The sequence below is a fragment of the Caretta caretta genome, chromosome 13, assembly GCF_965140235.1.
Source record: "Caretta caretta isolate rCarCar2 chromosome 13, rCarCar1.hap1, whole genome shotgun sequence".
In the NCBI taxonomy this organism is placed as follows: Eukaryota; Metazoa; Chordata; order Testudines; family Cheloniidae; genus Caretta; species Caretta caretta.
Window position 1 is genome coordinate 36,202,145 of NC_134218.1, and position 16,424 is coordinate 36,218,568.

The 16,424-nt window shown below is 43.7% G+C and overlaps 1 protein-coding gene across 2 annotated transcripts; it reads left to right on the forward strand.

Annotated features, from left to right (window-relative positions):
- The first annotated feature begins 567 nt into the window (after positions 1-567).
- On the forward strand, positions 568-15,481 carry LOC125629839 (olfactory receptor 10A4-like). Of its 2 annotated transcripts, XM_075118907.1 has the most exons (3): positions 1,539-1,607; positions 11,100-11,178; positions 12,830-15,481. In XM_075118907.1, exons 2-3 carry the CDS (start codon positions 11,176-11,178, stop codon positions 13,523-13,525), a joined length of 699 nt encoding a protein of 232 aa, XP_074975008.1. In that variant the 5' UTR covers positions 1,539-1,607; positions 11,100-11,175; the 3' UTR covers positions 13,526-15,481. The 2 variants fall into 2 exon arrangements, with proteins under 2 accessions (XP_074975007.1, XP_074975008.1); XM_075118906.1 differs by lacking the exon at positions 11,100-11,178 and having other exon boundaries at positions 568-1,607.
- The last annotated feature ends 943 nt before the right edge of the window (positions 15,482-16,424 follow it).

Below are 16,424 nucleotides of genomic sequence, written 5' to 3' on the forward strand. Positions count from 1 at the left end.
CTGTCTGTCTCTGTCTCTCTGTCTCTCTCTCTGTGTCCCACGGGAAAGGGGCTAGACAGCAGTCTCACTCCGGCCATGCGGCCACCCCAGAGCCCGGGAGTGAGGGGCGGCGCCCGCCCGGGGTTCCGGACCTACAGACAAACCCCGGGGCAACCAGTCCCATTTATACTTGCTGGACAAGGCTCTTTGCTCTTGTTGTACATGAAAAGCTAAGTGACACCCCCCCTCCACCCCTGTAAATTAAAGTAAATTAAAATAAAATAGTTTAAAAGGTTTTAAAAATAGCAAATACAAATTTAAAATTTAAAGAGTAAATATACATTAAAAAGAAGTAAAATCTGAGATTGAACCAACCCACCCATCTTGCCCAATGAGAGTCCTTGGGACCCACGTGTGCCTCCTCCTCCATCACAGGTAGTAGGGTGACCAGACATCAAGTGTGAAAAATCGGGAGGGGTGGGGGGTAATAGGAGCCTCTATATAAGAAAAAGACACAAAAATCGGGACTGTCCCTATAAAATCAGGCCATCTGGTCAACCCCAATCACAGGGGCAGGGGCTTCTTCAGCAAACCCCCCTCTCTCTGTGCCCCATGCGGACGGGGCTGGACAGCAGTCTCACTCCGGCCATGCGGCCACCCCAGTCTGGGAGTGAGGGGCGGCGCCCACCCGTGGCTTCTGGACCCACAGACAAAGCTCGGGGGGAACCAGTCCCATTTATACTTGCTGGACACAAGGCTCTTGCTCTTGTTGTACAGGAGGCTATATGCGACCCCCCTGTTATACACTGAGCAATGAGGGCTCCCCTCCGTGTGGGCAGAGGCGAGACCCTGCGCTCCAGGGACGAGGTAGCTGGTGTACAGACCCCGCCGGAGCGGGGAGTGTCGGCAGGCGCCACTCTGCCTTGGACGGGGGTCATCTCCGCTTGAGCAAGCGAGACTCCCCGCAACCTCCAGGCACCTCTTCCGTCAGTGGACGGTGACCCTGACTCCGGGAGAGACCCCCGGGAGAGCGAGAGAGAGACGGGGTGTCCCTCGGCTGGGCCCCCTGGGGCGAGATTCAGCCCAGCCGCAGCGGGGTACACAAGGTAATAGGTGGAGAGGGGAGGGAGGGAGCGAGCCAGGCTGGAGGGCCTCCGGGCTCCGCTCCCCTCTCTGCACCTGCCTGAGTCCCCCCACTCAGGGCTTTTCCCAGCGTGTACCCAGCTCACACAACCTTGTGTCACGGCTCCGGGCCAAGCCTTCGGAATGAGCCAAGTGAAAAGGGCAACGCGGCCCCTGGCCGGGCTGGGCGGGGAATCGCCCCGCCCTCCTGGAACTGCCTCCGGGGACGCCGCGCGGATCGCAGCTCATGGAGACTTCCAGAGCCGGGCCCCGTTGCGCTCGCAGCAGGAAGGGGACAGAAACACCTGCCTTTAACGTTCCGTTTCATCTGACTGGTGACCACAGAGACTGAAACACCATCGCCACACGGGGCTGGTTACCGGAGGGCCTCTGACACCGACGCTATGCTCGCACTTCTGTCCGCAAAACCTGGCTACGGGAGCGCTCCGCTCAGCGGCGGGCTCCGCTACGCTGCTGTCAACTCGTCAGTGCGGACACGGCCTCAGGTTTGTTTCAGAGAGACAAGGCGGGTCCGGGCATATCTGTTACTGGTCCCACTGCCCTTGGTGAGAGAGACAAACTTCCAGCTTACACAGAGCCCTTCAAGTTTTATTTCGACATTTTAAAAACTACGCCTTTCAAAAACCTTATTTATAAACCTTAACTATCCTCTGTGCACCTATCGCTAAAAATCGCTAAAAATCCACCCAAAATATTTCTTTTTTTCAGATTGTATTAAACTGTTTTTCATTTCAGTAAGAAAACATACGTAATTGTTGTTTTGAGTCAATCCTGATTAGATTTAAGGATCGTTTCGTTTAGATTTAACGCTGGTCGGTTGCCTAACTGGACATTTCTTACTGGAACAAACGTGGCTTTCTTTTCAATGTAATCTTAGCTCAGCTTTTCAGTGTCTGCAGTGCTTGGTTTTAGGTTAATTACAATGTCCCTCTACTGTTTTCGACTCTTATGAACTGCCCGAGAAATTACAAGTAAATACAGTAATGTGTTACAGTTGATTTTTAATGAGTACTTTAAAGAAATGTAGCATCTGTATCAGAGAACCTCCGATACCCATCCGAGTGTGATGATGGTGTTTTAGCGTCTGAGGTTCCCGCCGGGCTTTGCCTGTGGGTTCGGAAGCCGGGGCGGGCGCCGCCCCTCACTCCCAGGGCTGGGGTGGCCCCCATGGCCGGAGTCAGACTGCTGTCTAGCCCCGTTCCTGAGGGGTAGAGCGAGATGAATGGGGAGGGGGCCCAGAAGCTCCTAAAGTGTAACTGGGAGCACAGGTCTCATTGACTCATACCAGCACATTTCCTTTCCATTTTTATTTTTAAATCACACTTTTAAACTTCTATGGTTTCTTTTTTTAAAAAAATATTACAAATTCTCTACTTTTACGTTATTTTTGTTTGTATTATTTTATTTTTAATTTTTATTTAAGTAGTTTTTGTTTCATGTTCTTTTGGTTTATTTTGTAATATATGCATACACATTATTCTATGTTTTTTTATTTTATATCAATTCTTTTTATTTAATAAAATGAAATTGACATATACACATGGCAAGTTCTGATTTCAATCAACATTATTTTCTGTAATAAAAATGTTCCAAATGGAAATTTTTAATCTGCTTTAATTTCCATTAATATCTGAATCAATGTGATTACATAGGTTCTGGATTCAGGGGTGCGTGAGGCAGTGACCTTGTGGTTAGGGTTTAGAGGGATCGATTAGGGGCTGTGGTGTTCTTGGGGGCTGGAGGTTTAGAGGATCAGAGAGCATCCTTTACCTGGATCACCAAATGGGTGGGCCTGAATGCTAGTGAACATCAGGCTTCTGGTAACTTTTTCTGGTAACTAGTACCTCCTCCCCATCTCCCTTCCCAGCCCCTCTCAGACAGTTCTACCCAACACAAACAATAGGGTGTAGCTGTCTAGGGTAAAGGATCTAAGGTAATACAGTGGTAGATAGATTAGATTAGATTAGATTAGATTAATGACAAATAATACCTAGCACTGGAGGACCAAATTTCATCAAAAGTTGGGAAAAATTCCAGAGACCAAAACAGTAAGTTTGCTATTTAAATTAAATATGTTAGGGTATTAATATAGAGAGCAAATTTAAGCATATAATTGTTAGGATATAGATATTCAGGCCTGTCGGTAAAGGCCTGTACTCGAAGAATTTAGGTGTATTCTTATCACTTGGCTAGTTATACAGGTATACAAGAAAGAATCAAAATCACTGTCTGCCGGTGCAAGGTCCTTCTCTTACTGTGACAGTCTGAGGCCCTGTTCTTAGGCCAAGGCCTTTGGCTAAGCAGCAGAGGCAGCCATAAGCTGGGAAGCAAACGGTCACAGCCTCACATTCCAAACTAGTCACACTGAAAGAAGGTGCTTTTGGTCTGTTAGGAATACAATCCTGTCCTGATAGTGCCCATCGCCTCCAGAGAAAGGGAAGTGCCTAGAAAATGTAAAAGGAAACTTAGTTTGATAGCATCCTGTCTGGCAAGAACTCACTTCTCAATAGCTGGGATGTGAAATCCTCACTTCTGTATTGTTTTGTCATTATAGTTCCCACTTTGCTATTGTTTGCCTGTATAATCTCTGTCTGGTTCTGTGATTGTTCCTGTCTGCTGTATAATTAATTTTGCTGGGTGTAAACTAATTAAGGTGGTGGGATATAATTGGTTACATAATCATGTTACAATATGTTAGGATTGGTTAGTTAAATTTCAGGAAAATGATTGGTTAAGGTATAGCAAAGCCAAACTCAAGTTTTACTATATAGTCTGCAGTCAATCAGGAAGTGAGGGGGTGGGTGTATGGGTGGGGGAGATGGGAACAGGGAATGGGGGTAAGGAAATTGGAATCATGTTTTGCTAAAGGGGGAAATGGGAACAGGGAATGGGGGTAAGGAAATTGGAATCATATTTTGCTAAAGGGGGAAATGGGAACAGGGAATGGGGGTGGGGAAATTGAAATCATGTTTGGCTAAGGGTAGGAATGGGAACAGAGACACAGGTGTAAGGCTCTGTGGTGTCAGAGTTGGGAAGGGGGACACTAAGGAAGGAAACTGGATTCATGCTTGCTGGAAGTTCACCCCAATAAACATCAAATTGTTTGCACCTTTGGACTTTGGGTATTGTTGCTCTCTGTTCATGCGAGAAGGACCAGAGAAGTAAGTGGGTGAAGGAATAAGTCCCCTAACAATAATTATGAATTACAATTGCAACATTTGCTATCTATTCAATCAGCATCTAGAGCCTGGCAGGTTTTTTTTTTTTTTTTTAGCAGAAAAAATGACTGTACAGAGAAGTCCACAAAAAATCCCATATATTTTGGTTTTGGCAACAAAGAACCAAACATTTTTAGCTAAAAACTGCTGAAAACTTAACATTTTCAGCTGAAATTCTCCACAAAAGAAGGAAACAAACAAACAATAAAACCTTTCTCTTTTCCAAGAGAAAGAGAGATGCTAGTGGTGATGATGATGGCCTCCACTACAGCCGGGATTGACGCCGTGGCGATCGATCCACTGGGGGTTGATTTAGCGGGTCTACTGAAGACCCACTGAATCAATTGCCGATCGCTCAGACATCAACTCCCGTACTCCACCGGAATGAGTAAGGGCAGGTCTACACTACGGCAGGGACTGAAGCTCTGAGACTGATCCACTGGTGGTCGATTTAGCGAGTCTAGTAAAGACCTGCCAAATCAAGTGCAGATTGCTCTCCAGTCGATCCCTGTACTCTACCCCCGATGAGAAGAGTAAGGTAAGTCGACTGGAGATTTTCAGTCCGTAGCTGGAGTTGCGTAGCGTAGGTCGACTTACCGCAGTAGTGTAGACATAACCTAAGAGGATTTGATGGGACAGTTTCTCCCATCAACCCAGGGCAGTGTGGATCCTGTGGTAAGTAGATCTAAGCTATGTTGACTTGAGTTATGCTACTAATGTAACTCAAATTGCGTCGCTTGGATCAGCTTTTCCCCCTCGTGCCGATCTGCCCTGAGACTTACTATGAAAAAAGTACCAGGAAAAAGAGTCAGGAAGACTCCGTGAGAATTTATTCTTTAATTCAGTTTTTTGGTCAAACCTTGGTGGTAAATATTTATATGTGTATAGGGTGTTACCGTGTGTGGCAAGGGAGGCCCATGTGACACTATTTAGGCTGAGATTGGTAAAGTTGCCTAGTGCTTTTGGGTGCTCATTTCCCGTTCGTTTTAATTCATTCATTTCTTTTTATTTGGGTGGGGGAGGGAAATCAGGTCTTATGAGCTTTGAAAATTTTGGCCAGACATTTTCTGTTAGCATTTTATATATATGTATCGATGTCTATATTGATGTCAGTATCAATATAGAAATAGATATGTTAATGTTGCCTTCACCATGCAAAGATGGATGAATAGGCAGGACATTTTACATGACAGGACACTGAGACTCCCAACCCTCCACAGACTTTCATGTTTTGTTTACCCAGCTACAGATCTGCAGAGAATACTACCTAATCAAAGCTCTTAAGTCACAGCAGCGGCAACATTGTTTACCTACTTTTCAGAGGCATAATTGACAAGAGATGATCCTAATCACTGGAGAATTAATGTCATTGGCATCAGTGGTGTGTGGAAGAGACCCAGAAGCACTCAAAAGATATTAAGCTCCTTGCAGAATTTGAGCCCTAGTGTTCTTGTACGGATGACTGAAGCAGAGTGCTCTACTGAAACGTTTGTCTTTTCAAAAAGAATGTCTCTTACAGTATCAAGTTTTGTATAAAGAAACGTGCATTAATTGTATGAAAGATGAATGCTCAAAATGTAGCAGAGTCACAGAAAGAAAGAAAGAAAGAAAGAAAGAAAGAAAGAAAGAAAGAAAGAAAGAAAGAAAGAAAGAAAGAAAGAAAGACCTGTCCCCATACACATCTATCTATCTATCTATCTATCTTTGAACCCTTCTGTATTTTTTCAGACCTTCTTGACATGTGTATCTTCTTTTAATTCTGTTTCATATAATAATGGAATTACTCCTCATTTTAATCTGGTCTATGGAATTATTCAGATCAGTCAATTATTCACATTCATCAACATTCCCAGTGATTCTGGAGAAGAAGAAGCATGATAAGACATAGTTTTGACACAGCACATTGAATATTCCTAGCCCGTTAAAGACCATTCTTCCCCACCACCCCGGTGAGGTGGCTGGAGTACAGTGCAGAGAAGCTCATGTTTGCCACTTCAAAATCCCATGATTTAATTGAAACAGAAATGGTGGAAATGTTTTACCTTTAAATCTGTTCTAAGTGAGGCTGATTTTCAGATACTGCCCCTTTTCCCAGTGATTCAGAGACCAGGATACTGGTTCTGCAGTTTATCTTCTGCCATCATCTGCTTCACGTTCTTTAACAGAGCCAGGAAAGAGATCTACTCCAAGTGTTCTATATGGTGCTATTTGCCTTGTGCCCAGTTCCTACGAGAGAGACCCTCTCAAGATTTCGCTTTTATCCTTTCCGTGGGAAGGCAACATCTCCCTTGATGCTTACATTGATTAATGAGAAGGAAAACTCAATAACATGCTAGCACTGTCGACGGTACAAACACCAGAGTGAATGGAGGCAAATTTCTATCCTCCAAGGAAATGGCCTTCCTTACTACATGCAGGTGATGAGGTCACTGGTCACCTCCAATTATGGTGCCACAGTCCAAGAAGAGATGCTTACAAGAAACCTATTGCAGATTTTCCCACCCAATCGCTGTTTAGGAGACTCTTTAAAAAAACAGAGTGGAGTCCCTCACCCATGTCTTCAGGGTGGCCAGAGAAAGGGAGGGTGTGACACCTGTTCATGTACTCAGTGTACAGTTCATGGTTGGGATTTTCCGAGATGCCGCTGACTTTCAAGTGGACCTGTGCTCTTAAATCATGTAGACACTCGTGAAAAGCCTAGCCTCAGGTCCCAGACTGCTATGGAGACACAAATGTCTACACACACACATCTTAGTGACTTCACATTTTTCGTTACCTAGGCTCTAATGTGCCCATCAATGTGGCATCAGGGAGTGTCACACACATTCATGGATTTATTCTCCCAGCTTCCAAGTGCATCATTATGCACAAGGGAAACTGAGGCAAGGGGAGATTCAACAGCATCTCCAAGACACACAGTGAATGTGTGAGAGAGCCAAGTAGAGTCTTAGACTCACAGACTTTAAGGCCAGAAGAGATCATCATGATCATCTAGTCTGACCTCCTGCACATCACAGACCAGAGAAGCTCAGCAGCCCACTCCTGTAAGAGGCCCATAACCTCTGGCTAAGTTACTAAAGTCTTCAAATCATGATTTAAAGATTTCAAGTTACACAGAATCCACCATTTACTCCAGTTAAAACCAGCAAGTGACTGACAAAAAGTCAGAGTAGATGATCACAACCGTCCTTTCTAGCCCTGGAATCTATAAATTTATAAGTATCAGAGGGGTGGGCTGTGTTAGTCTGGATCTGTAAAAGCAGCAAAGAGTCCTGTGACACCTTATAGACTAACAGATGTATTGGAGCATAAGCTTTCGTGGGTGAATACCCACTTCATCGGTAAATTTATACATTTATAAATTGGTAATTTATAAATCTATAAGTTATTGGTCTCAACACAGGGGTAAGTGGGTGAAATTTAGTGGCCTGTTATTTACCGGTTCTTTAGAAAGTCTTCCTAGTTTCTTTGGAAATCTCAGTCACAATGGGTCTATCTATAAACTGCTGGAAAGAATTTCCCCTACCAGAAGGCTTTGATTCAAATGAAAAGTAGCATAGATAGAGACTAAGTAAGCCAGTGTTGAATCAGGCCCACAATGTTGAAATATGCCTTAAAAGAAAGAGTCCAGAGTTTCTGTGAATCAGTGCATCTCCACTGACCAGCTCAGTAAATCTAGGGTAATCAGAGACTCTGAAAAGTCCAGATAGGAGGGAGTGGGAAACATAGATGGCTGGTCACGTTCTTTGGCCTGTGTCATGAAGACTAGATCAGAGTCCCTTCTGACCTTAAAATATGACTCAAAGACCAAAAAAATATTGACCCAAACTTTTATGCAGTTGCCCTGTTTTATTATTAGATTTGCAAAGGGAAGCATGATGTAATTCCACAGGCATCTACAACAGTTAACATTGCATTTGAATTCAGATTTATTTTTCTCACTCATGCAATCATTGTTTCCCCCTTCCTTCTCCCCTCTCCCCAAATTATCCTCCATCACCTGGAAAAGAAAAATATCAGCCAAAGCATACCATACGAATACTGCTCCCTAAAGGCAGCAGCAGCAAGTATCAGTCCTAAAATTCAGTGAAATCCGTGTCTGCCAAAGTTTTAGGGCAGGATTTCCAAAGAAATGTGAAGGAATTAGGTGACTCAACTTCCAATTTAGGTGATTAAATCCCTTTGGTGATTAACTCCAATGTAGGTGTTTAACTCCCTTCAACTCCTTTGAGATATCACCCTAAGTAACCCTCCAAAAGTTTCTGGAAAATCAAAGCATGGAATACAGTGCTCCTAACCCCTAAAGTCCCTTTTAAAAATCTCAATCTTATTTTACAACTGCAAAGATCAAAATTAGCTGATTGGGGAGAGGTGCCAGTCTTCCAGAATCTCCTGCTGTAGGTGACTGATAGAGATCTGTTAGTTTTACAGTCTGAAGTCTTGCAAAAGCCAGAAACTTACTGACAGCCCTTCTCGGGGCCTCTTTGACCTCTTTGTTCCTCAGACTGTAGATGAGGGGGTTGACCATGTGGGTCAGGACTGTTTAGAAGACAGAAAATACCTTGTATAAGTCCTTTGAATGGTGGGCAATTGGAACCATGCAGCCAATAATCAGAGTCCCATAAAATGTTGTGACAGTGACAATGTGAGAGGAGCAGGTAGAAAATGCCTTTTGCCTCCCGGTGGTGGAAGGAATTCTCAGGATGGTGTTGATGATGCAAACGTAGGATGCCAATGTGAATAGAAATGGGACTAGTCACCTGACGGAGGAGACCATGAAAATCGTGAGTTCTAGAAACTGGGTAACAGTAGAGGGTAGTTTTATGATGGGTGAGGAATCACAAAAGAAATAGTCAATTTCATTGGAGCCACAAAACTTTATTTTAGTCATTAAAATGATTACTATGGTACTGCTCAGAAAGCCACTTGTCCAGGAACAAGCCGCTAGCTGGAAACAAACACTGCCGTTCATCAGAGTGGCATAACAGAGTGGATTGCAGATCACTAGATACCAATCGTAAGACATCACTGCTAGCAGATAGTATTCTGTGGCTGCTAGGATACCAAAACAATAAAATTGTGTCATGCAGCCACTAACAGAAATGGTTCTGTCCCCCGTGAGGAGACTGGCCAGCACCCAGGGCAGGATGCTGGAGGTGTAGCAGATCTCCAAGCAGGACAAGTTCCCCAGGAGGAAGTACATAGGGGTGTGAAGGTGCTGATCAGCCACATCTAGCACAACAATGAGGATATTTCCAGCCATGGTCACCATGTAGATCACTAGAAACAGGAAGCAGAGAAGAATCTGAAGTTCAGGGAGATTCCCAAATCCCAGGAGGACAAATTCCTCAATGGACGTTTGATTTCTACAGTTAGCATTTGCCCTGGGATATATCTAGGGGAAATGAAGCAAATTTGTTAATATATTTTAAAGATAAACTCAACTTTTAAGTCAATTCATCATCGAACTAGATGAAAACTAACAAACTCTGCAACATATGTTGAATATCGCAGTGAACTGAAATGTCATCAGTTTAATTGCAGAAATGTTCAAAAATCTATGCCCTCTCTTCATAGAATCCCCATCATTAGACATATTCATATACTAGACATATTCATCCCCAGGCCATGGCTCTATTTATTAGTTTTGTTGCTGTTGTTGTTGTGTTGGTGGTGGTTTTTCTTGCTTCTTCCTCTTATCCTTACTGCCCTCTGTTCCCCAATTCTTATAATCATCCATTGAATCAAAGTGGAAATGTTGTTTCTTGAGATGGGTCTTGTATTTGGATCTGAATACAGTTGGCTGGGAGAGCTCAGTCTGATCTCTTTTAATAAGAGAGTCTACTCCTAGGATGCGACCATGGCACATGCTCCACACCTGGTGCCCAAGAGTTAAGTGGTTGTCTCTTTTAGCTGAATTTACCTCAACCCTCTCTCCACATAATGAGAGCCCTCCGTAAATAGGAAAAATGTATTTCTGCATCCGATACGCGATTCACAAAAAATATCGGCAGATATCCACATGTGTGGATGCAGATATACGCAGATATCTGCGGATTTGCAGTGCTGTACTTACCATGGCCAGGCTGAGGCTCTGAGGCACCCCTCTGCCTGAGCCTGGTCAGAGAGAGCTGTTCGGGAGTCTCAGACCCTCCACCTTCCCTCGGGAACACGGCCTGGGGCTGCTCTCAGCCCCCTCCCCACCCCACGGGCAGGTGGAGGGTCCACCATGGTCCCCAGCTGGACTCCACGCTGGCCGTGATGGAGAAGGAGGGGAGGGTGACCTGTTTAACTGCCGGGGGCTACTCGGGCCCCCCACACCAGGCAGGTGGAGCTCTTACCATGGAACCCAGGCTCCCTACAGCAGCCAGCACAGCTCTCTGGCTACCACGGGGGCCTGCTCGGCCTGCAGCCCAGCCATGGTAAGAGCTGGGTGGGCAGCTGCGGGGAGCCGCAGTAGACCATCCGCCTGCTCTGGATGGAGGGCCAGAACAGCCCCCGGCCCAAGTCCCTGTCCCCCGGAACCTCTGTCCAGCTCAAGTAAAGGGTCCGCACTGTGGCTCCTCACAGCTGCCTGCCCGGTTCTTACCCGTCAGAGCCCTGCACGCATACAAAATTTTTATCCGTATCTGCGCTGCTATCCGCAAAAATGTTCCACGGATATCCACGGATATAAAGTGGATACCTGACGATTTGCAGGCTCTACACATAATGTATGTTCCTTTTGTTGATTTCATGTTATTCTGTATGTAAATGGAGTGTCCAGATGCCTTGAAGAGCTTTGAAAATAACACTCAACTGCAAGTGAAAAGCATCTATACAGACCTTATTCCTAATGGTGAGTAAATTTCTCCATTTACTTAGAGCCACTCTAAATGTCAGCCAACAAATAAAGAAATAAATCCAAATCCCTTCTGAATAAATGGTTTAATCAGTATTAATGTTTTCCATGAGAAAATGTTGATGTTGATGTCAGTTTTCAATTTTCCATTCGATTGCATATGAACTCTTCTGAATCAAAATTAGGGGTTTTGCTATTTCAACTTTTCATATCAATTCAGGGTGAAAACTAATATTGGAATATTGGAATTTCACATTTTCGAGCCAGCTCTGCATTTAGTGCAATGGTCATGCTGAGGAAAGTACTCACAAATGTCAAGATAGGTTCCCCAAAGTAGCTCTTAAGGGAGGCAGAAGAATTCCCACCTCTTACCCAGGTCTCCCTATTTAGATAAAACCATTCCCTTTTGTTTTAAATTGTTCTGTGTAGTGCACTCTTGGTTGTTGGATTTAATTTTCTCTATTTCATTCCCTTTGAATGTGTGTGAGTGTCTGTGTGTGTGTGTGTGTGTGTTCAATTTCCAGGAGAATGGTTCTGTGGTTATGGGAGAGTTTCACGTATCAGGAATGCTGACTTGCTGTGTAAACCCAGTCTCTTCACCCCGATCATGTCACCTATCATTCCCAGTTTCCCCCTTAGTAGCTCACCATTATTTGACGCATTGCTTTGAGAGCCACATATTGAAGGTGCTAAGAATATGCAAAATATGGTATTTTTATTGCTCATTTTTGTTTCAACTCTGTCATTTCACTTTCATACCCATTATTAGGAAGTTCTTTTTCAACAAGTAACCTTGAAGTAGAACATCTGTGGAAACTATCTCTTCTAAAGTAGGATCTTCCTTCTTGTAAAATTCTATAGCAAGGTCATAAGACAAAGATCCTCAACTGGTGTAAATCAGCATAGATCTTTTTATACCCATGGAGCTGTTAAGATTTACGTCAGCAAAGGACCTGGCCCTAGGTCTTCTTTTGTATATTGAGAGAAACCAATGCATTACAAATGTTGTGATGATAATGGCAGGAATGATTTAAGTTGTTCTCTAATATTTAAGGAAGAATAACTTTTAATAGTACACAAAAGGCCAAAATCCCCCATTGTTTTCACCATTTATTGTGCTTCTCACTCAGTAACACTCTCAGAGGGGAAAGAAAGAAAGAAAGAAAGAAAGAAAGAAAGAAAGAAAGAAAGAAAGAAAGAAAGAAAGAAAGAAAGAAAGAAAAAGAAAGAGAAAGAAAGAAAGAGAAACATTGATCCCTTTTTGAATTTTTATGTAGACAGAAAAAAATGTGTTTGAAGAGGAAAATGATGATGCTGGAAAGTGGTATACCTCCATTGCTGGTGTAAACTGATGTAGCTCCTTTAGAGTCAATTTATCAGATCCCTGTCTGCTATAAAACAGCTGTATTTCCACCATTATGAAAGTGATCAGATCTCCAGCTGATCTATATTGGCATAGCTTGATTGACATCAATGTGCCTACATCAGTTTATGCTTGAGGATTGGGCCCAGTTACATATTTCTATACAGAATTGCAGCAGGTTTTAGTCTGAAGCATCCCAACAGAAGGGAAACCAGTATGAATTATTTGATTCACACCCACAGGTTTATTCCTCAGATTCAGTATCTTTCTTTGTCACCCCTACAGATGATCTATTCTGAGAGTGACCCTGGAGAGAATCAGACCATCTCCGATGTATTCATCCTGGTGGGGTTTTCAAACCTTAACAAGCTGCAGATCCTTCTGTTTCTGGTGCTTCTGGTCACCTACTTGGTCGCCCTCATGGGGAACCTCCTTGTTATCCTCCTTATAAAGCTAAACCCCTCACTCCACACCCCCATGTATTTCTTCCTGGTGAACCTGTCTTTCCTGGATATCTGCTACACCAGCAGTGTGGTCCCTCAGCTGGTGGTTCACCTCTTGGTGGAGCAAAAGACCATTAACATTGCAGGCTGTGCTGCCCAGATGTACATCATCATCATCATGGGCCTGATGGAATGCTGCCTCCAAGCAGCCATGGCGTATGACCGCTATGTGGCCATATGTCACCCCCTGCACTACAGAACTATCATGAGTGGCTGGGCGTGTGCACAGCTCGCAGGTGCTTCATGGACCATCGACATCTCTGTGGAAGTAGCTCAGACCACATGGATCTTCAGCCTGCCCTTTTGTGGCTCCAGCCGCATCCACCACTTCTTCTGCAACATCCCAAAAGTGGTGAAGATGGCACGCATGGACACATCCAAAAATAAGATTATGGTCTTGTCTGTGTCAGTTTTGTTCATCATGGGCCCTTTTTTGTTGATAACCCTGTCAGGGTTCCCTCCCCACTCTGAACTGTAGGGTACAGACGTGGGGACCCACATGAAAGACCCCCTAAGCTTATTCTTATTCCATTCCAGAGACGTTGCCATTTTGTAAGATCCAGGCTGGGTTGTGTTCTCCCACTGTGGGGTCACTGTGGGGTCAGAGTATATTGTCAGGGTGGTTTGTTCACAGGTGAGATCATAGTTGGGCTCAGAATGCTGGAGACCTGATTCAACTATTTAGCCCCAAAGGAGGTGCTTACTGGGCTGTAGTCATGTCAAGCTGTAGAGCTGGGAGGGGCTTCCAGTCCCTGATCCCATTTAATCATTTGCCTCTCAGCCAAGCCTGCCCCAGGAGTGGAGCAGAAAGTGCCCATCTTGGAATGTATCCCTGTCTTCTTGGAACTGCAGAGAGCCCCAGCAACTCAGAAATCCAGTGTTGGAACATGAAAATTGGTGCTGGATAATGCAGTGATGAGTTCATGAGAGAGATAAAGAGATTGTTGTGCATGGAAATATTTTGATAGATAATGGCCAATAATTTTGAGCACTGCAGGATCAAATGCTTTGCAAGTTGGGAAGAACTATCCAAAGATGAACACAGTAAGTTTACTACTGTCTTTTTTTCTTTATTAGAAAATGTTCTCTTTTCATAGAAGTCCTCGAAATTTCCAAACATTGAGATATTTGCAACAGAGAACCAATCGTTTCCTGCTGCAAGCTGAAAAATTCCAACCAAAAGAATCCCCCTCCCCAAAGGAAAAAAAACCCAACTTTTAGATAGATAGATAGATAGATAGATAGATAAAGTCTTTCCATGAAAATTTGTTTAACTGAAAACACAAATTTTCTTTAAAAAGAGTTAAAGAGAGAACATTATTGACCAGGATGGGAAGCACTAATATTGTCCAATGATACCATAATTTCAAACGCTGTCATTCTGTTACATCCATTTTTATTTCTACTTCAAAGACAAAGCTGCAGGGTGGCAGAACAGAGTGAACAGCGGAGCTGACAGTCCAGGGAGTATGGGCTATACCTAATAGACATGCTAGAACCTTGAAACTCAGAGTCTGGGTTCAATCAAGCAGCCTGTTTATGTGGACCTTGCCCAAGGACATTAAGGGCATATCTACACCACAGCTGGGAGCATGCTTCCAAACTCAGGTAGGCAGACTTCACTAGCTGTGCCAGGGTTCCTTCCCCACTCTGAACTCTGGGGTACAGATGTGGGGACCCTCATGAAAGACCCCCTAAACTTATTCTTACCAGCTTAGGTTAAAACTTCCCCAAGGCACAGATTCCTTTCTTGCCGTGGGATCGCTGCCACCACCTAGTGATTTAACAATCAGGGAAAGGACCACTTGGAGTCCTATTCCCCCCAAAAATTCCCCCAAGCCTACACCCCCTTTCCTGGGGAAGGCTTGAGCATATATCCTCATCAATAGGTTACAAAGGGACTACAGACCCAAACCCCTGGGTCTTAGAACAATGGAAAAATCAGTCAGGTTCTTAAAAAGAGAAAAAGGTAAAAGAATCGCCTCTGTAAACTTAGGCTGGTAGTTAACCTTACAGAGTAGCAGAAAATTCAAAGAGCACAGAGGAACCCCCTCTAGCCTTAGTTTCAAAGTTACAACAAAACAGGGATAAACTTCCCTCTAGCAAAGGGAAAATTCACAAGTTGAGAAAACAAAGGTAAACTAATACGCCTTGCCTGGCTGCTACTTACAAGTTTGAAATATGAGAGACTTGTTCAGAAAGATTTGGAGAACATGGTCTGATATCCGGTTCCTCTTAGTCCCAAGAGCGAACAGCCACAGAAACAAAGAACCCAGAACAAAACCTCTCCCCCCAACCAGATTTGAAAGTATCTGTTGTCCCCATTGGCTCCTTTGGTCAGGTGCCAATCAGGTTACTTGAGCTTCTTAACCCCTTACAGGTAAGGAGGAATTTACGCTTTCCCTATGGTTATGACAAAGCCTATCCTACATGTGCATTATCTCCACCATCCTCAAGCTGCAGTCAGAGGAGGGAAGGCATAAATCCTTCTCCACCTACTCCTCCCACCTTATGGTGGTGACTTTGTTCTTTGGAATGACCCTTTTCGCCTACCTGAGGCCCAAGTCTATCTCCACCCCAGAGAGTGATCAAATGATTTCCCTTGTGATCACAGTTGCGGCACCTGTGTTGAACCCCACAATATACAGTCTGAGGAACAAAGAGGTGAAGGGAGCCTTCAGGAATACAGTAAAGAAGAGCATCTTTTCACACAACTGAAGAAAACATAGAATGAAAAGTAGAGTTAATTAAAACAGGGAGAATGGGGGAAATTCATAAATGTTTTGTTGAATTGCTCCCGATGACCTGCACTTTTTTAATTGAAATTTTGCCATTTGAAAAACTTTGACTTCTAAACCTATCAGAAGAATGGGAAGAGAAACTTTTATTACCAAAAAACCCAAAAATTTAAATATCTTCAAAATTTGGAATGTGAAAGAAAAAAAGCTTAAAATGAAAACCCTTTCATAAAATGTTCACCTTGGTTTTTGCAAATTTAACAATTTTCACCAAAATTGTAATGATGGAAAAATTCCAACCAGCTCTGTAGATAACTCCATTCAGGCTTCTCCTTTTCCTGCTTTGTCAGTTCATTGCAGCATTTTAGGTTTTAGGTTGGGTTGGACTGGGTTTTTTTGGCTGTGTAATGGATTTCCCCAGTGCTCCCTGTTGCCTAATTTTAAATAATATTTCTCAGCACTTATGCAGTTTCCTGTGTAAGACTCTGATGGATCTTTCAATGCCTAACTTGATCAGGTCACACAACAACTCTGGAAGCTCTCTCTTGACTTCCATGGCATTCTGCACAGGTTCAGAACTCTATTCTAACAGACTATGTATATCTTAGATTCATTGATTAAAAGGCCATAAGGGACCAT

Coding starts and splice junctions, on each gene's coding strand:
- LOC125629839 (XM_075118906.1), top strand. CDS start 1,506: ATGCTCGCACTTCTGTCCGCAAAACCTGGCTACGGGAGCGCTCCGCTC. Junction 1,608..12,829: donor CAGTGCGGACACGGCCTCAG/GTTTGTTTCAGA, acceptor TCACCCCTACAG/ATGATCTATTCTGAGAGTGA.